This window comes from Cydia strobilella, chromosome 24 (genome assembly GCF_947568885.1).
Source record: "Cydia strobilella chromosome 24, ilCydStro3.1, whole genome shotgun sequence".
Lineage (NCBI taxonomy): Eukaryota > Metazoa > Arthropoda > Insecta > Lepidoptera > Tortricidae > Cydia > Cydia strobilella.
Genome location: NC_086064.1, coordinates 4,916,355 through 4,937,030, shown reverse-complemented (window position 1 = coordinate 4,937,030; position 20,676 = coordinate 4,916,355). Strand labels below are relative to the sequence as shown.

At 36.3% G+C, this 20,676-nt stretch overlaps 2 protein-coding genes across 6 annotated transcripts in view; one reads left to right on the top strand and one right to left on the bottom strand.

The window, feature by feature from the left end:
- Window positions 1-20,676, top strand: part of LOC134752127 (heat shock 70 kDa protein cognate 5) — a 154,357-nt gene that overhangs the window by 25,990 nt on the left and 107,691 nt on the right. The gene's annotated exons all lie outside the window — the stretch shown is intronic.
- The window catches only part of LOC134751964 (gastrula zinc finger protein XlCGF57.1-like), a 30,160-nt gene that overhangs the window by 7,379 nt on the left and 2,105 nt on the right, over window positions 1-20,676 (bottom strand). The window contains exons 3-5 of one of the 5 annotated variants that reach the window (XM_063687478.1): window positions 20,040-20,108; window positions 16,260-16,313; window positions 235-2,335 (exon numbers count right to left, since the gene is read on the bottom strand). In XM_063687478.1, coding sequence (XP_063543548.1) covers window positions 765-2,335; window positions 16,260-16,313; window positions 20,040-20,108 — 1,694 coding nt within the window. In that variant the 3' untranslated portion in view covers window positions 235-764. Of the gene's footprint in view, window positions 1-234; window positions 2,336-3,676; window positions 5,331-6,584; window positions 8,975-9,783; window positions 10,648-16,259; window positions 16,314-20,039; window positions 20,109-20,676 lie in introns of those variants that run through there. The other 4 variants (XM_063687480.1, XM_063687479.1, XM_063687481.1 and 1 more) reach the window with 4 other exon arrangements.

The following is a 20,676-nucleotide window of genomic DNA, read 5'->3' as shown; positions in this document are numbered from 1 at the left end:
TGTTGAGATCGCATAAAGTCACTTACCATATGGAAATCTTTATTAGTATGTATTTCCACGAAAAAAAAAAGTTTGATTTTAGGAAATGTATAATATTCATGATTATATTTGCTAACACATATATATATTATTTTACATGATGCTGTTTATTTTTTCGCACTATGGGGCTAGCACGTAGCCAATATACCTACTATTGTTGTTCGAACGGCCGCAAAATATATATTCTCATATTAGCAACGCGAGGATAGCATGTATAAGGACTACAATGCCAACGTTTGTTTAAAAAGTTCAAATAAAGTTTTAAAAAACATGTACTAGTTTATATGCTACAATAGCACAGAGACACACAGATAGAGATGTCAGTTTACGATGGGGGTTACGTATAAGTTAATTAAGCGACTGTTTTAACTACAACATATTTTATGAGAAAACTTATTGACTAAAAGATCTGTACTGTATACCTTATGAACTAAACAACAATATGACTATCGATATAGTATATAAACTGTTTTTGAGACTTATACCAATCTATAATGTATGAATCATATATATATACTATTATTTTACGACTGTTCAGAGAAATGTAACTCTAGGAACAAATGTTTTGACGAGTCTAAAGTCGGTAACATGTCATTAGCAGCTTATTACATTTCAATAAAGAGTCGCAGTTACGTATGCCATCGATCTCTACTTAATCTTACAGGGATAGTTGTACAAGTGTACTTAATTTGTCCACGCCACGCGAGAAATAATACATTGAAATTCTAATTCATGTGCGACATAAAAGGGCGATACTGTGGCACGCTACTAGGTGTACTAGTCCCACCGCTGTGGGTTGATAGATGCTTTTTCAATGCATATTTCACTGCGAAAGCCTTGCCACAAACTTGACATGAAAAAGGCTTAACACCTGTATGACTCGACATATGAATTTTTAATGTAGATATCAACGCAAACGATTTTTTGCAAATGTGACAAGTGTGAGGTCTTTCTCTAAAATGAATTGCCTTTATATGAACGTTCAAAGCACATTTATAGGAAAATTGTTTATTACATATTCTGCATGCGTGCGGCTTTTGTCCTGTATGTACAATCATATGATTTTTTAACGTGGCTTTTAAACTGAATCTTTTTCGACATATTTCGCAACAGTAAGGTTTGTCGCCGCTGTGCACTTTCTTATGAGCTCTTAAGTTACCTTTATGGGTAAAGCGTTTGTCACATAAATCACAAGCATATGGTTTCAACCCACTGTGACCTTTTAGGTGTCGCGCTAAGTAACTTTTTTGCCGGAATCTTCTTCCACAAATTTCACAGCAGAAACTTTCTTCTTGACTATCTGGCATATCGATATTGGTATGAGACAATAAATGTTTGTCTAAAGTACCTTTCAGAGTGAATTGCTTTTGGCATACTTCACACTGATGTGGTTTTTGTCCCGTATGAAATCGCTGATGGGAAATCAAAGTATACCTAAATGCAAAAGATTTTTTACAGATATCACAAGAAAAAGGTTTTTCTCCTCTGTGATAGCGTAAATGGGCGTTTAAAGTACACTTCAGTGCAAATTTCTTTCTACAAATATCACAGGAATAAGGTTTTTCTCCCGTGTGTGACCGCAAATGGCCGGTCAAAGCAGATTTAAGGGAAAATCTCTTTCCACATATCTCACAAGAGAATGGATATTCCCGATTCTCGTTATGGATTTGAATATGATACTTTAAGTGACTTTTATGCCTGAACGTTTTCTGGCATACTTGACACACGTGTGGTCTTTCGCCCGTGTGTACCATCATATGCGATTTTAAACCATTGCTACTTCTAAAACGTTTATCGCACAATTCACATGGGTAGATTGTTCTTGGTTTGTGTTCTTCACACATCTTGCATGATGAATCATCCTTTTTCTTTTTTTTGCTAGAATTAGGAACCGTGCTATCGTCAAACTCATCGTGTTCTTCTCCTGTAGACAGTCTTCTGTACACTGCGTGGTCTAGCTCATGCTCCTTCAAGTGAGATTCTTCTGCAAACTGTTTGTCACATATATCGCAAGAGAACTGACCGTCAATGATCTCATTGGGTGATACCTTATGAACCTCCATGTGTTTTTTCAAATCGCTCTTTTCTTCAAACCATTGACAACAGAATTTGCAGGTATGTATTATTTTAGTAGGAACTGGAAATTCGTGTTTCGCATGGACTGCAAACGTATGCCTCTTGAGGCTTTCTTCGTTGTCGAACGTTTTGCGACAAGTCTGACACTTATGTGGCGCCTCATCGAGTTCCGACTCAGACGGAATGTCCACGCAAGGTGTCGCTGCGGTGAATAATAGCCCTGAAAAAACGTTATTGTGTACTCTTCGATATTTGCCGCTCCTTTGTCTTCACGGATATAAAACAGATGGAGGCATAACTTAAAGTATAGCGTCAGAGTTAGCAACGCATTTTCTATTGAGATTGCACATGCCCGTTTACCATGTATCTTGGAAGAACAACCAAGAGTTTAGTTTCAATAAAGTGGTTTTATTTTTCAAGGCTAAATGTATGTGACATACAAAAACACTTTTTTTTGTATATCTTTGTAGTTTGTTTTCAGTATGCGGCATTCCGCAATAATGTGATACTTATCAGCCCGTCAATTGCGGTTGGTATAACGGGACCTTAAACAAGACGTAACCAGTATATCGAGACTTATAAACTAAATACAATTTGAAAAAGAGATACTAGTTTCAATAAGGTCTAGTTTCCTCTCCGGGTTGGAAGGTCAGAATGGCAGTCCCTTTCATAAAAACTAGTGATTGCGTCAATTTTTGAGATTAGGTTACCAAAACAGCAGGCTCTCTTGGTAAGCCGTGGCAAAAAAACCGGGACCAATTTTACTTGCAATGGTAAACGTGAGAAGAAAAAATAAGGTAATTACTATGGCTAGTCAAAATTAGTCTAAAGCGATGACACAAAATTAAATAGATATAAGAAAAAGAATGCTTCTGAAAAAATATGATATAATCACATACTATTTAAGGATTTTAAAATATTGTCATGTTGTCAGCAACAGTAGCAGCTTTGCTTATGCTTAAATGACAACCATCGCCCGATATTAAGTATTCAGGTCGAGTAAGTGATAAATACCTAGAAATTTACGGTGTGTTATAATAAATCTTTGTCAAGAAAAGCATAGTAATTAAAATGTTACCTAAATAATAAAAATACTTTGGAATCTCAACCAAAAAGCAAGATCTAATTTCTGGCCAACAAAAATACTACAATAATCGCACTAAAAAAACTATTTAGACGGATTACATCGCGTATAATCTATTTAAAACTCATCCCGACGTTTCAAGCTCTTTACAGAGTTTGGGGTCAATGGTTGACCCCTGGCCCGAAAGCTCTAAAGAACCTACGGGATGTATTTTAAATACGATATACACGATATAATCCATCTAAATAGTTTTATTATATGAATAACTATCGCGGTAACCAAAGACAATATTAAAAAATCCGACTTCTAATGTGAAACATTTCAAATGTTTACCACTTTATAACTTCACTATAGGTTAATTTGTTGACGATACTTATTAACAAAACATCAAATGCGACGTTGTGGTTCTGTGTGTTCACATTTATTATGCCTGAAGCATCGCCACAGGGCGGACACGCTATACATCAAAAATCACTTGCGTTTCTATGTGTAAACGGCACGTCTGTACACGCGGCATGAGTCATTGTGTAAGTTGCTTAAAAATAGTACTGAGCGGCCGGCAAACGGCCGTCAATCTGCTATCGCGGGGTGAAGTAATTCGAGTCGGGGCGGGGCGGTGCGTGGCCGTTCTGTATGATAATACTATTACTTATTCTGTGGCATCGCAATATCGCGAGACGCGTCACCCGAGACATGTCACATCACATCCTCTAATTCATACAGTGTGGGAGCGGATGATAGTGTGTCGCGCGGGTTGGAACCTGGCGGCTAGCTGAGCTAGCCCCGACGCTATGGGTTAATAAATGCTTCTTTAACGCGTATTTCACTGTGAACGCCTTGCCGCATACATGGCACGAAAAGGGTTTTACCCCAGTGTGACTTAACATGTGTATTTTTAATGTAGATATCAATGCAAATGCCCTTTTGCACATGTGACAAACATGAGGTTTTTCTCTGTAATGTATTGCTTTTATATGCACGTTCAAAGCACATTTATATGAAAATTGCTTATTACATATCTTGCATGCGTGTGGTTTTTGCCCAGTGTGCGTAATCATATGGTTCTTGCAACTGGCTTTCGATCCGAATCGTTTACGACATATTTCGCACGAGTAAGATTTTTCACCCGTGTGCACCATCTTATGAGCTCTTAAATTACCCTGTTGGGTAAATCGTTTATTGCATATGTCACACGCATATGGTTTCACTCCAGTGTGCGATCTTAAGTGTCGTGCCAAATAGCTTTTTTGTCGGAATCGCCTTCCACATACTTCACAACAGAAACTTTCTTCCGGTTGGTCCGGCAAGTCGAGGACATCTGCATGAGAATATAAATGCTTGTTTAGAGTAGTTTTCAAAGTGAATTGCTTCTGGCAGACGTCACACGAATAGGGTTTTTTTCCTGTATGAAAGATCATATGATTATTTAAAGTAGACCGAAATGCAAATGGTTTATTACAGATTTCACAGGAATAAGGTTTTTCTCCCGTATGTATCCGCATGTGAAGCTTCAATGAATATTTTTGCGCGAACCGTTTTTTACACACACCACATGTAAATTGAAATTGCCTATTCTCATTGTGTATTTGAAGGTGTGCTTTTAAATGACTTGAATGCCTGAATTTTTTCTGACATACGTCGCACGTGTGTGGTTTTTCACCGCTGTGTACCATCTTGTGCCATTTTAAACCGTTGCTAGTTTTGAAACGTTTTTCACATAATTCACACATGTGATTTTTTTCGTCCGTATGAACTAACTCATGTTTTTTTAAGTGGGCTTTCTCCGCAAACTGTTTATCACATACTTTGCAAGTCAACTCATCGTCACTCGACTCGTCGGATGTAACCTTGTGAATCTCCATATGTGCATTCAAATCACTTATTTCTGTGAACCATTGACAGCAAACTTCGCAAGTATGAATATTACTGGTTGAGGGTGGTACTATATTCATTTCGTTTATTATCACCTTGGACTGTAATTCATGTTTAGCGTGAATAGCAAACGTATGCCGATTGAGGCTCTCTTCAGTGTCAAATGTTTTTCGGCATGTCTGGCACTTGTATGGCGGCCCACTATGTTCGGTCTCAGCCCGAGTTTCCGCAGAGGCTGTCGCCGTGCAGTTCTCGCGCTCTGAAAAAGTTATGGTGTACTTACTCCTCACCGTTAGCCGCATTCACGTTTCGTTGTGTGTAAAACAGAAGATGTAATTTTAGTATTACATTTTAGTCCCAAGAGTTAGCAACGCTTTTACGATTGAGATTACACAATGTCTACTTACCATGTGGCATTTTGTGTCTAGTTTGCTTCCTACATAGAATGAAAATAACTTCAATTACGTTCGGGCACTAAATTCCACTGACTGATGCCTATAAATACAATTATTTAAATATTTTTGTTGCATTTTTCTGATTACTCTTTTATTCAGTACTACAGTAGAATCCGGATATAATGACACCGAAGGGAAGTGACAAACACGTTAACAGTTTTGAATGATTCACTGTTAGTTTCACTAGACATATTGACCGGGATATGGACAGTGATAACCTTTTGTATTGTTTTCGAGCTCCCGATATTTTGACGCAGTTACATGCATCTTGTTCACGGGTAACTGAAGATAGCGGGTGATAATACAAAAGGTAATGACGGTCCGTATCCCGTTCAATATAAGTATAGTTGATCAACTTCTTATTTTTTAGATTTCCAAATAAATCTCAAACTCTCTTGTGAGAGATGAGTTTTATTAACCTTGTACCAATTATTAACTTGCCACTGAGAACTATTAGCTAAAATAACTACACTCCGCGCACGCATCAAACGTCCACGCAGCGAATGTGTCAATATAACCAGTCATCATTTCATAAAAATTGGATTTATAGGTAAGCGATTTGTCACTATACGCGAAGTCATCTTATCCAAAGTTGTTACAAAGAATTTTATATGAAAACCAAACTTACCTAGCACAGTAATTACGTCATAGTAAGCGGTTGCTCAGTATAAGCGGAATCAATACATTCTATGTTTATTAGTTTTACTACAATTATCCACATTTGACAAAAAAGCTGTATTGAGATTTGGATCGGCCTATGAATTTATTGTTTTACAAAACTCGATTCGCTTACTACTTTCTCTATTCTTCTTACGATTTCAATCTTCTCAACTTTGTTGATACAAGAAGACGCCACCAATAATGGTTATTTTATAAATTGATCAAGATCTAGCAGACAAACGTAGAAGTTTTTAAAAGGCGTTATAAAGCCCAAGACCCTTTGCATTGCGAGGATCGTCGATACAGTAAAAATAATTAGGTTTCGCCTCAGAGGTTGAAATTGAAATATAAAGAAAAAGATAAAATTGTAAAAAAAGATAATATTTTATTTTTCAAAAACACAATGAATCATAGGATACAATATATATTTAAGCACAGTTTGACTATTGATTCATATATTTAAATAATACAATTTGTATATAGGGTAGGGGTAGACGATAAAACCCCGACCAACATAAACCACTTATTTTACATATTACTTCAGTATGTTTAGTACACAGTGTCTTACATCGCGCTACGGTAATAAAATAATAATTGGGAACTGGTGGTGTATGCCTTAGATTAGATTCGTTTTTTTTTTCTATATTCATAACCGGGAATTCACGCGTTTGTCTTTTCGTTATATTACTAAGCTATGGTTAAGTTGGTTGGAATTTCTATTATATTACATTATTTATTCCGTGGTTCATAATTATGATATTGCAAATATGAAAAGTTTGACTTACACCTAATACTCATCCAGTATGACACAAAAAACTGTACTTATATTTAAGAGACTACAATGTTTTGAATACAAAATATAAACCACATAAATACAACATAGTTATAATAAATCTTACTGAAATATAACACTTTAGTCTACATTTTTTATCAATATTTTAAATAAAACACGAGAATATTTCCAGAATGTTCACTAACTAAGTAACACATTAGCAAAGAGCATTGAAGTATGTATATTTATTTATTAGGAACGATATGTCCTTGATAATTAGCAAAGTTAACGCTTTTTCTACACTAATTTCAGATGTAAACCTTGGCAACTCAGTGATGTATGCATTATTTTATAACGTGTGTGACGATTGCTTCACGGAGTACTTCGTCGCCGTATAGCCTCGAACATATTAGCCTATTGATGTTGGTCTACAGGATTTGTTTTGAAGAGTACTGGCGTAAGACAATTCTCCGTTTTTATGTTACGTTCTCTTGGAATTAAGCACCACTATATTTTACATTTATCAGTTTTGATGTTGTCTACAGACTACAACACCGCCTGCATCGAATGTCAGAAAAACGACAATTATTTTCTAATTTGGACAGTGCGACATAGAAGGGTGATAGAGAGTAGGGCGACTCGGGAACGGGCGACTGGTTGTGGTAGCCCCACCGCTATGAGTTAATAAGTGTTTCTTTAATCCATATTTTACTGTAAATGCTTTGCCACATACGTGACATGAGAAAGGTCTTTCCCCAGTATGGCTCAATATATGTTTCTTTAATGTAGATATTAATGCAAATGCTCTTTTGCATATGTGGCAAACGTGTGGTTTTTCTCTGAAATGAATTGCTTTTATATGAACGTTCAAAGCACACTTGTATGAAAATTGTTTATTACATATCTTGCAAGCGTGTGGTTTTTGACCAGTATGTATGATCATGTGGTTTTTGCAATTAGCTTTTGTTCCGAATCGCTTACGACATATTTCGCAAGTATATGATTTTTCGCCAGTGTGGGTCTTCTTATGAGCTATTAAGTTACCTTTTTGGGTAAATCGTCTGTTGCATATATCGCAAGCATATGGCTTCACTCCCATGTGAGCCCTTAGATGTCTAGCCAAATAACTTTTCTGCCTAAATCGTTTTCCACACATTTCGCAACAGTAACTTTCCTCAGGTTGGTTTGGTATATCGATAACATCTGCGTGAGAGAGTAAATGCTTATTCAAAAGACTTTTAACAGAAAATTGTTTCTGGCACACTTCACAAGTGTACGGTTTTTCTCCGGTGTGAAAACGCCTATGTGCATTTAAAGTAGATCTAAATGCAAATGGTTTATTGCAGATTTCGCAGGAATACGGTTTCTCTCCCGTATGTATCCGCATATGAAGCTTTAAAGACGACTTCTGTGCAAATCTTTTCTTGCATACTGCACAAGAAAAATGAAATTGCCTATTGACATTGTGAATTTCAAGATGTGCTGTCAAGTGGCTTTTATGCCTAAATCTCTTCTGGCATACTTCACAAGAATGCGGTTTTTCACCGCTATGTACCATCTTATGCATTTTTAAACCGTTACTTGTTGTGAAACTTTTCTCGCACAAATCACATGAGAATTTTTTTTCTACACCGTGTCCAAGCTCATGTTTTCTCAAGTGATCCTTATCAGTGAATTCTTTTTCGCATATATCGCAAGTTAACCGATCATCGTCTGAGTCATTGGATGTCACCTTGTGAATCTCCATATGTGTAGTTAAATCACTTTCTTCAGTAAACCATTGACAACAGTAATCGCATGTATGAATCTTTTTCGCAGTAGGAGGTTCTAGTGTGATGTCATGTACTGCTCCTTTGGACTGTAGCTCGTGTTTTGCATGGATAGCAAACGTATGCCTTGTGAGACTCTCTTCTTGTTCAAATATTTTCCGACATGTCTGACACTTGTACGGTGGGCCACTGCGTTCGGACTCGGACCGACGCTCGGTGGAGGCTGTCGATGCGCCACCTTCGCGCTCTGAAAAACAGTTATCATGTACTCTAGGCCTCTTCACTGTGTTTTAGTAGTCGGTGTAAAACAGTCGATTATATTCTATCACAAAGGCAGTCATTGCATTTTGTCCCCAGAGTTGGCAACGCAATAACTTTGAGATTGCTCGTGTCCACCTTTTTCGTAGGAATAACAAAAAAACTGTTTAAGAAGTGAATAATATGTTGCATGTTTGGCAGACGCATATGAGTTTTGCTTCTTTTGTATTTTCCTGGTAATTGTTATTGTAATTCTTATATTAATATTCTGTTTGGTTTTAAGCTAATGATTGGTAATTATTCCGTATTTAAAAATACAGCTTACAGGTTTACATATTTTTATAACTATTAAAATGCATGTTTTATGTACTTAATACTTTATTGCCAACAACATAACATACATTGCATTTAAGTGGTTACATTGATATCAGTCAAAAACAACGAAAAAAAAATCTCTTTATTATCCTATTTAAGATATTATACCAGACGAGAAGAAAGCTTTAGTCAAGCACAGGAATCAGGGTGTAAACAAATCTAGGTTCAATGCTGGAATTTCTTCACACATATTTGAAATTAGATTGTAGTATCAAAAACTTTCTATGTATCAGACCGGTCATAAAAATACTGCTTTAGCAAAAATGTGGTTTATGCCCAGTGTGGTGTGGTTTATGCGGTTCTTCAAGGGAGCTGTGTCTACAACTCACGTATTGCGCTACTTTCTAGCATGTATACGTTTATGGACTATTAAGGCACGTTTTTTTGTAAATCTTTTCTTACATATATCACAAGAATAGGGCATCAATCCAATGTGTCTATTTATATGTATCTCTATATTAGTTGAATGACTTCGTAAGTGTGGTTTTTCTCTGATATGAAACCGCATATGTGTATTTAAAGAAGACTTACGAGCAAATTGTTTCTTACATACATCACATTAATATCCTTCGCCCGTATGAGAGCAGCGCACGTGAGCATCCAGGGTAGATTTACGTGCAAAGCGACTCTTACACTTGTCACAAGAGTAAGGTTTGTCCCCAGTGTGTTGATGCATATGGTTCTCGAGTTGACATTCTTGTGCAAACTTTTTTTCGCACATCTCACAGGAAAAATTATACGTCCTATTCCTCATGTGAGTTTTTCGATGAAAATTTAAGTGACTTGTAGTCTTAAATCGCTTGCGACATACTTCACATCTGTGTGGTCTCTCACCCGTATGACAGCGCATGTGAAATTTTAAATGAGAATTATTTTTAAACGGTTTTTTGCATACTTGGCACAATATTGCGGTGTGCACTGACGTACGCTTCTTAAAATCGGATTCCTCGGTAAATTTCTCTTCAGATACTTCGCAACTAAAAGTCTTCGGCAGTACCATATGTATCTTCATATGTGTAATTAAATCTGATTCAAGTGTAAACCATTGACAACAAACATAGCAAGTATGAATGTTTTTCGTGGGAACCGTGTAATCAAAAACGTTAGCTTCTTCTTCACATTGAAGTTCATGTTTGGCGTGGACAGCGAACTTATGTCTTGTTAAACTCTCTTTACGTTCAAATACTTTTAGACACGTCGTACAGCTGTACGGCGGCATATCCTCATCGGTCTCAAGCTCAACCAAAACCGTGTCCGCCGAGGCTATCACTTCGGTGTAAAATAGATCTGAAAATAATAATAATACGGTGTATGGTATTCCTCTTAAATGTATGGCCACATAGTGGATTTTATGTGGGTTAAACCAGCCGGCGGAAGTCTAGCGTCCAAAGAGTTGACAATTCATTTACCAATAACTGATTGATTTTTGGGGTCAATGGGACACAAATGTATTTCACGAAACAAAATATTGCCTCTTTTATTTGATTTCATTTTCAAGTGCACCTTGTGCGGTAATTATTTGACATTGTTTTGAACTAAATTAGCTTATTTTTGTTACAAACTTTATTGTGTCTGTTTAATAGGGTATTTGGCTACTACTTAGTCAAATCAGTTTCTTTTGTGATTTCTCTGCAAATTTATTTTTACATATTTCACAGGAGAATCTATAATTTCTCTTATGACGTATCAAACGAGTGCTTTTGTTTACTCTCTTTTAACATCCTACGTCACAGGAATATCATTTTGACCTCGCATGAATTGATAGGAGCGTTTAATTTAGATTCACTTAACGTTTTCTTTATTGCACAAGTGACACGATGATAAAATTTGGGTTCTCAAATTTTTTTTTATGAATCGCAATGTATCGTAATCGCAAACCCATTAGCGCCCACATCCAGTTTTGAGAACCCACCATTTTTCTACTGCTGTTAGGTAGAGTTACAGTATAAAATCGAATCAAACAGTTAAGACAGTTTTTGATCGTCAATGTTGACAACAGAATTTACAGGTACGGATATTTCTTTTTTTGGGGACTCGAAATTTATCTTAAAATGAACTGCAAACATATATACATGTCTCGTACATGTTTTTGACATGCCTGACATTCGTACGTATTATTGCGCTCGGTTTCAGAGCAAAATGTTTCGGGAACGGATGTTTCTCGGCATTACAATAGTCCTGAAAGAAAAAACGGATGACGTACTTACTTGTTAAAAACAGATGTTTTGATTTGAACGTAACAGCAACGCATTTGCAACCTTCAAAATACCTTTGCCCACTTACCATCAGGAGTCATGAGTGCCATGGTTTCCTCCAAATCACATAATGAGGAGCATCAAGAATGTTTAAGATATTTTTAAGTAAATTGTGTTAGATCAAAAAGATGCATTAATAAGCAAAATAAACGTATTTACTGGAATCATTTTTACTAATTTGATGACGCTGCCAAATGCATTAAAAGGCAGTATATAGAAAATTATATGGCTGTATGAAGCAGCAGCTAGCAAGAACATGCACTACTCCGGGATAAGTGGCGGGAGAGAGGCGAAGATACACGGGACCCTTTCATGACCCTAAATAAAAAAAGTTTAAAATTACACTTACCTCTTCTTTCATGCATAGCTTCATTGTATCCTTGAATTATTTTGAATTTTTAAATATGCTTAGCAGATTTTAAATAGAAAACTTCCGTCTAACTTAAATTGAGTGTCCGCCATACTACTACGTTTAAAAAAGTTATCACCTCGTCCACACAACACAGATAACTATTTTTCACACAGATTTCACTCCTGAGAACTGGCATCCTACACAATTTATGCAAAGTCTACCTTTCCTTTCATCATACATTATTTTGTAGAATACCATAATATATATAATACTCTCTGTTATAATTTGTGACAGTTATAGTCTCCGTGTTCTTGCACGTCTGCCTGTTATATATGTGTGTATGTGTTGAATTCGCATAAACCTCAGTATTTTGCAACATACTACTGTGTGTGGTTATATACTTAAGTTTATATAGTAATAAGGGATGGATCAGTGAAGACGAAAGAACCACAAACTCCTTGAAGCTTAAATTAATCATAAGTTCCGTTTTCAAATACAGTTTTACAATAATCAACATCTGTTTTCAGTACCAATACTTTAGCTGTCAAGACGTCAAAATTCTACATCGTATTTCACAAATTTAAAGCTACGAGACTAGATCTATGTCTGATGTATAAATATTGTATCGATTGCTCTGGGGTGGCAGAACACCGGGCACAACACTTAAATGATATCAAATTAGGCTGTTATTGCCATTGACTCATACCAGTGGCCAAACTGCAGGAAATTTAGTACTTCTCTGTACTTTATTGAATAAAACACAGAAACTACGTTGAACACTGCCATAAGGTAAGGCGGTAATATACTTTGTGAACTTTCAAAATATTGAAATACTTTGTGCAGTTTGTACCTCCAGCATCAAGTAGGTATTGATGGCCACAGTGGCCAAATATATCGGAACACATCCTTATTTGTATGGTAACAAAAGGATGTTACGATATACTGGCCGTCACTATCTATTGCTATGTACGTATACACTGACTGTACGCAGCGGTCGCACGGGGAAATATTTCATAGCGCCGCAGACTTCGATCCAGCGCGTAAGGAATACGTGCGAAACATAATGAAATTATGTCTATGCGTCGTCGTAAGTCATTGCATCTCCTTCTATAGTTCGCACAGATCTCAACCGAACACATCCAATGTAGACAAATATTAAAATCTATGTTATAAAATAGCACCGGTTTAATGAATTACGAATAATATAACCAATTATGTATATCGATTACAAGTTGCAATGTATGCATATAGCCCTTGGTTGACTTAAAATATGTAACGTTATCGCAATAACGTTATTCTCGCGATTAACGATTAAACCACATAAAATTACAGGACACTTATAAAACTGTAGATATATATACCAATAGTACATTACGATACAAGTGCGAAAAATAGAAAATTCGCAACGAGTGGCGATAAATTAAAATACAACCGAAGCGAGTGTTTTAAATCGACACGAGTTGCGAATGACCTTTTCGCACGTGTGTTGTACAACGTTTTACAGTACATGTGGCCCTTTAAATTTTCCACATAATTTACCACCCTAGTTATCGCACTAGGGTGGTAAATTACCACCATAATTAGCACCATATGTACTGTAAATGAAATTACCTAAACATTAACGTTATTTTGTAAACGATGTTATTTGTACTATATCATTTTAACTCGTTATTGTGTTTTAGCGCTACGCGCTGTCATCGAGTACGCCAAGACTTCCAGTAGCGTAACAGCGACTGAAGCAATATGTATGACAACAAAACTGGCATGGTCGTTGAGTGGACTCAACGGTATTTAATAATGGTGGACCATTATTAAATACCGTTATGAAGTACACAAATTACTGGAACCGAAAGACTCGCTTAGTGAGTCGAGTCCGCCATCGGACAGAATCGTGATTAACACTATAATTATACATTACCGTTTTGTAACGTTATTAAAAACCGTTATGAAGTATAACAAATATTAATACGAAGAATAACGTTATCATAACGATTTTTTAATAAAGTTATGAAGGCTTGCATGGAACTATGCAATCTCAAGATTTCACATGCATTGCCAACTCTGAGGACTGAACACGGTATGCTTCTATACTAAAATGTCACCGGCTGTCATACCACACCAGAACAAAACACTCTAATACTTGTTTGGTGACAACAGAAGTATCTAGTATACATTATAAATTATACCCTGATTTGTAATAATATTTCAAAAAATCTTTCAATTTTGAATATATTTTGCCTGAAATTAAATTAAGTAGTAATACTTAGAAAAAAAGTATCAACTGCTATAGTAAATCTTATTCAATTTGTACAAAAAAAAAGAAAGATGACGTTTAAGGCAATATATTCCATGCTATTGGTTGTCAATATGCTATTAAATTATTATTTCTATAACAACCAACCGCAAATTTAAAAGTTACTAATACCTAATCAAATATTCGTATTTTTTGCTAAAATATATTGCAATAGCTCGTCACAACCAATAATAAAACTATCCGCGGACAAAGCAGTATCCCCCTAATTCATAAAACTTAGCAACCTCTTACAAACCTCTGTTAAATTTTGTCTCTTTTTAACACACAGAAATGTAAAAATGAAGAATAGGGACAAACTATTTTATTAACGGTTTATTAGACTTGACAGACGATTGTAAATAAAAACAAAATCAATATCGATAGATTTCTGGTATATTTTTTGGAATCTTATAACAAATCAGGGTATTGTTTTATTTTGGGTACAATTTAAGCAAGTACTGATAGTTTAAAATGTCATTCAGTTATAATTAACGTAACAAAATTGTGTTATTACTAATGTCCCCGATAAATTATGATTAAGATTTTAGTGTGTTACCTGTTTCCAGGTAACTTCTTTATAATAATCTTAAAAATATATTTATATAACAAATAAAAATTTAATACATTAAGGAATGTAATACTTTGGTACACGTAAGATTCTAAAACGAGGTTGTTTATAAAACCGCCAATCTCTACCGACTTACGCTGTTATCACATTGATGGGAATTAGCATCTCGTGTGAAGACACTCTAATGCTGGCACCACATTTCGCTGTATTTGGAAAATATTCGTGTTGCATCTCTTTTCTTTGACATACAAAACAAAAGGGATGCAACACGAATATTCGCCAAATACAGCGCAGTGTGGTGCCAGCATTAAAGTGACTCTTCGATATTCGTTGTGCGTTCGTGTGTAAGAGTTTTAAATGTTCAGTTGACGGAAAAGATTTTCTTAATAACCCATAATTTCAATATCAGTATTAAGACTCCCTATTTTTTTTTCAAACAAACATTTTATGTACCAGAGACCAAAAAATAGTACTCATTCTATATTACAAGCCGCGTTTCGTTATAGATGGCGTTACACAGCGAAGTTTTAATCCCACATACATATTTCATATGGCCACTAACCTGTGTTCTGCTCGAGTATCGTCATGTCAATCAAAGAATAGGGAAAAGTCCGTTTGTAGCCATACAAAACCAGTATACAGTCAAAGAGATATTGATTGCACTAGATGACAGTCTAAAATAATTTAGAGCTTTGAATTTTACAGCTACACAAGATGGCGCTATACGACTCAGTACATTACACGGTAGCAGCTCTGGTTGTCGAAACCGGCCAAGTGCGAGTCGGACTCGCGCACGAAGGGTTCCGTACCATTACGTTTAGAAACGGCAAAAAAAATCACGTTTGTTGTATGGGATTAATTTTATTCTTTTTTACTATTTGTTGTCATAGCGGCAACAGAAATACATCATCTGTGAAAATTTCATCTGTCTAGCTATCACGATTCATGAGATACAGCCTGGTGACAGACGGACAGACAGACAGACAGAAAGACCGACGGAGTCTTAGTAATAGGGTCCCGTTTTTACCCTTTGGGTACGGAACCCTAAAAATGTACGTTTGTAATTTCAGTGACCACTAAATGAAACGGCGCTGCGTTTTTTTCTTAGACGTTACCTCTCTATTATAGTCAATTTCTGTTGAAATCTTGCCGTCACGCCATCTATAACGACGAGAAACGTGCCATCGTGTGAACAGTTTTTAAGATTGTCTGGTCTCGGATTGTACCCAAAATAAAAGAATGCCGGTTAAACTGAGCGCCTAACTAGATCCTATACTCGTTTATTCTACTTTTGTGCCATATTCAACCAAAAGGATACTTATGGTAGGTTGTTGAACGCGTATATTTAATTAAAAATCTAACTGGCCAACAACCGACAACGTAGAACCTTTTGCTTGTTGACGTCACATTCGAATTATATTTAGTACTTACTTGATACCAAATCGCCATCGCTCTCGGCCTTGAATTCCTTTTTCGGGTCTTGACCTGTAACAAATAGAAGAATAAGTTTATGTCATCGACAATTAATTTTGTTTGTGCATTTTGCGCAAATCGACTACCATTGTGCCTATTTTGAGTGAAAAACAAGGTAGCGTTACTCTAACCAAAAAGGCCCTTTTCAGGGCCACAAACACGTTCTGAATATAATATAAAAAGTTGCTAGCCGTGCATACGGTGTCAGTCGGTCGATAAATATTTATCTATATATTAATATATATTACTAACAAATTATCATCACGCGAGTTAATTAACAGTTATATTATAAAACACTATGCAAGTAAGTAGGGATTCAATAAATACCTACATGACAAGAAATAACGTGCAGTGTGCAAAAATCACACTTTTTTTTTATCTGGTTTTTATGGAGGCTTTGGACTTGGACACTCTAGGTGAACATGTCAGCCTCATGGGTGCTATCATAGTTCCCTACTCAAGGGAGAGGTCAATAAAGTGGTAAACACTGATTGCTTTGTCCGATATAGGCTCTGCCAACCAACAATTATCTGTCCATTGTGCATGGAGCCCAGACTACCAAAAATTCTTTTTCTCAAGTCCGAATTCCGGACGCATTCCAACAACACGTGGGACAAGTCATCAGTCTTCTGACAGTTTGCACACAGTATATATCACACTTGTATATATTTTTTTGCCGAATATGACCAAAAGAGAACGTTTTTAGGGTTCCGTACCTCAAAAGGAAAAAACGGAACCCTTATAGGATCACTCGTGCGTCTGTCTGTCTGTCCGTCTGTCACAGCCTATTTTCTCCGAAACTACTGGACCAATTAAGTTGAAATTTGGTACACATATTGTAAGTTTGTGACTCAAAGATGGATATATAACGTAAACATATTAATTTTAAACACGGGGGCCACTTTTGGGGGGTAAATGAGAAAATTAAAAAATAAAGTTTCTCAAACTATATCGTGTTACATATCAAATGAAAGAGCTCTTTGTGAGAATCTCAAATATATATTTTTTATAATTTTAAAGTAAATAGTTTAGAAGTTATTCAAGAAAATAGGCAAAAAATGACCATTCCCCCCCTTTATCTCCGAAACTACTGGGTCAAAAATTTTGAAAAAAATACACAACTACTGGACCAATTAAGTTGAAATTTGGTACACATATTGTAAGTTTGTGACTCAAAGATGGATATATAACGTAAACATATTAATTTTAAACACGGGGGCCACTTTTGGGGGGTAAATGAGAAAATTAAAAAATAAAGTTTCTCAAACTATATCGTGTTACATATCAAATGAAAGAGCTCTTTGTGAGAATCTCAAATATATATTTTTTATAATTTTAAAGTAAATAGTTTAGAAGTTATTCAAGAAAATAGGCAAAAAATGACCATTCCCCCCCTTTATCTCCGAAACTACTGGGTCAAAAATTTTGAAAAAAATACACAAAATAGATCTTTACCTATAGATCACCGGAAAACCTATTAGAAATGTGCAGTCAAGCGTGAGTCGGACTTAATTACTTAGTTTTTGATCCGACCCCTACGGGTTTTTTAAAGACATTTCACATAAAAGATACATTGTTTAAATTGTGTAATGTACGGAACCCTTGGAACGCGAGTCCGACTCGCACTTGGCCGGTTTTTTGCTCCTTATTATTATACATTGGGAACGCGTGGTTATAATCTGTCGGGTTATTCGGTCCCACACTATAGATAATATAGATGCGCAGGTAAACCCTTTGCTCGATACGAAGGACGAAATTATAAAGTACTTTAAGATAATTGATAAAAACTACCCCATGTCCTACCAATGGCCTCAAACTATATCCATACCAAATTCCATCTTAATTGGTTCAGCGGTTAAAGCGTGAAGAGGTAACAAACGGAGTTATTATCGCATTTATACTAGTAACAATAGTAGGGATTTCCGGTAAGTTAATCTATTTGTATATTATCATGAATAACTAAGTTATGGATGATTCGTATGAATATAAGTATTTATATTTATCTATCTATTATATAATATCGCCGTCTAGTACCTAAAATACAAACCTTATTGAACTTAATGTGGGACTAAGTCGATCGTGTATAATATGTTACCCTATTATATTTTCTATACACTGTCAACTTATCACGATTAAACATCTTCTTCTTCTTCTTCCGTACCCAAAGGGTAAAAACGGGACCCTATACTAAGGCTCCGCTGTCCGTCTGTCTGTCTGTCACCAGGCTGTATCTCATGAACCGTGATAGCTAGACAGTTGAAATTTTCACAGATGTAATTCTGTTGCCGCTCTTGGCAGGTTTACTTTAAACGTCACCTCCGTTCACCGGATTGACGTAGTTTGTTTGAACCGTATCCCCATTATAAAATAATGCAGATATGGAAGTATTCACTTCAAAATAACCTCGATAACAACAAGCACCTGAAACATCTACGAAGTAATTTCCGCTTCTTTCCACCGATGGTCTCTACGCAACAACATTTCCATCTTCACCACTAAGTGTAAGGCCTAAGTGGACGCTCGGAGCTGAGCGTGGCGTCGGGCTCACAAGTGATGTGAGCAGCGTGCACTAAGTGCTAGTTGCACCAAACCGCCTGTCACCGTTAAAACGTTCGTTAAATATTATTGTATGGGAAATTTCATAGTTCACTGCTGAGTGACGTTGATCAGTCTGTCAAAAGTGGTTAGTGCAACTGGCCCTAAGGCCGCTCCTATACGTTTGCATTTGTTTAACATGCACGCCGCACGCCCCGCCCCGCTGCACGCCCAACTCGAGCGTCCACTCAGCCCTTACACTAAGATGGTTGGCAGACTTCAACCGTATGTTTCTCGAAAAACTTCCTGCATCGTATAACTAATCCATAGTCTATAGAACGAAGCCGTCTAAACAGAGCAATCGTGCGGGGTGCGAGGGGTGTCGGCGCTCACCCGAGTTGCATACATTCGCCGTTGTTAGTATAGATGGAATCATATCAACTGAACTCATGCACTTACCTGTTTACTCAAAGAGTCTCAAGAATACAATGCCATTGAGTGGTAATGGTGAACCACAAATTAGGATAACTACCTCGTAGTAAAAGCAGATTATAACTGCCTTGAAATGTTAGTATAGATTAACGACTCTATTTTTTTAACAATAGACTACAAAATACAGTAACTAAATAATGGCTAAAATGATTCGAAGTAAATAAATAATTGAATTGAATTGATAACTTTATTTGCATTTTACAACCGTCGACACCCAAAACGAACGCACTTTGTAGAAAACCATTTGTTACAACATGTTTTTCGACCATTTTAACCCCAACAAGGAACAAGGAATAAGGTTAAAAATTCAATATACATGCAATGCACTTCTAACTTATTTTTTAAGGAACTAGTTGGCGGCTACGAGAACAAAAGCAGATAATAGTATTGTAATAATACAATGCCATTGTTAGTACAGGTAAGTGCATTAGCTCAGTTGAAATGATTCCATCTATAGCTCTGTGTAATAACTATTTATTAATCTGTGGCTCTTTACACGTCAAAGTCGTCGGTCCACTGTATATTTTTTACACTGTGACTAAACTGTGGAATGAACTGTCGTCCGCGGTGGTTGCAGTATTTTCGGGCCGATATGACCTTCAAACCTTCAAGAAAGAGCGTACTCTTAGGCCCCTTGCAAGCCCTCTGGTGTTGCTTTACCATAAGGAATTTTGTGTGCTCTATTACCTTATATGTCAAAAATATACTCACGTATCAGAGGCTCAGCGCTGATGGGATCTTCTTCCAGAATCTCCACCTTGACGATGTCTGGTTTTTTATCTAAAACAATAAATCAATCATTTTATTTCGTCATCATAAAAAAGTCACTTTTTCTTTAGTGTATGATATCTATTTCAGTTTATAATGTATAAGTAGTGTGACTCTACGGATAAAAAACGGATCTAAAAAAACGGATAAGTGCGAGTCGGACTCGCCCACCGAGGGTTCCGTACTTTTGTTCCCTAGTTCAATAAAAAATAGGCAATTGTGTCTGATTAAACATTATGTTCAAAATTAATTTTTTTCTGTAAGTAGGCCTCAAGGGCTTTATCACAAATCAATGCAACATTTACAGTGACATCATATAGTGACATGAAAAATACATAGCAAAATTTATAAATACAACAATCAATACCTGGGTACATACACTACAAACATACACTAGTGGCTGTGAGTTGTAGACCTCGCAATAGGCTTTTGTTGAGTCATTATCACAGTCAAGTCACAAAGTTAAAACGGAAAACCTACACTAACACTCAGGTCTTAAAAGAAAAAACAGTTTAGCGGTTTAAGCGTGAAGAGATATACACAGAGAGTTACTTTCGCGTTTATAATATCATTATGGATG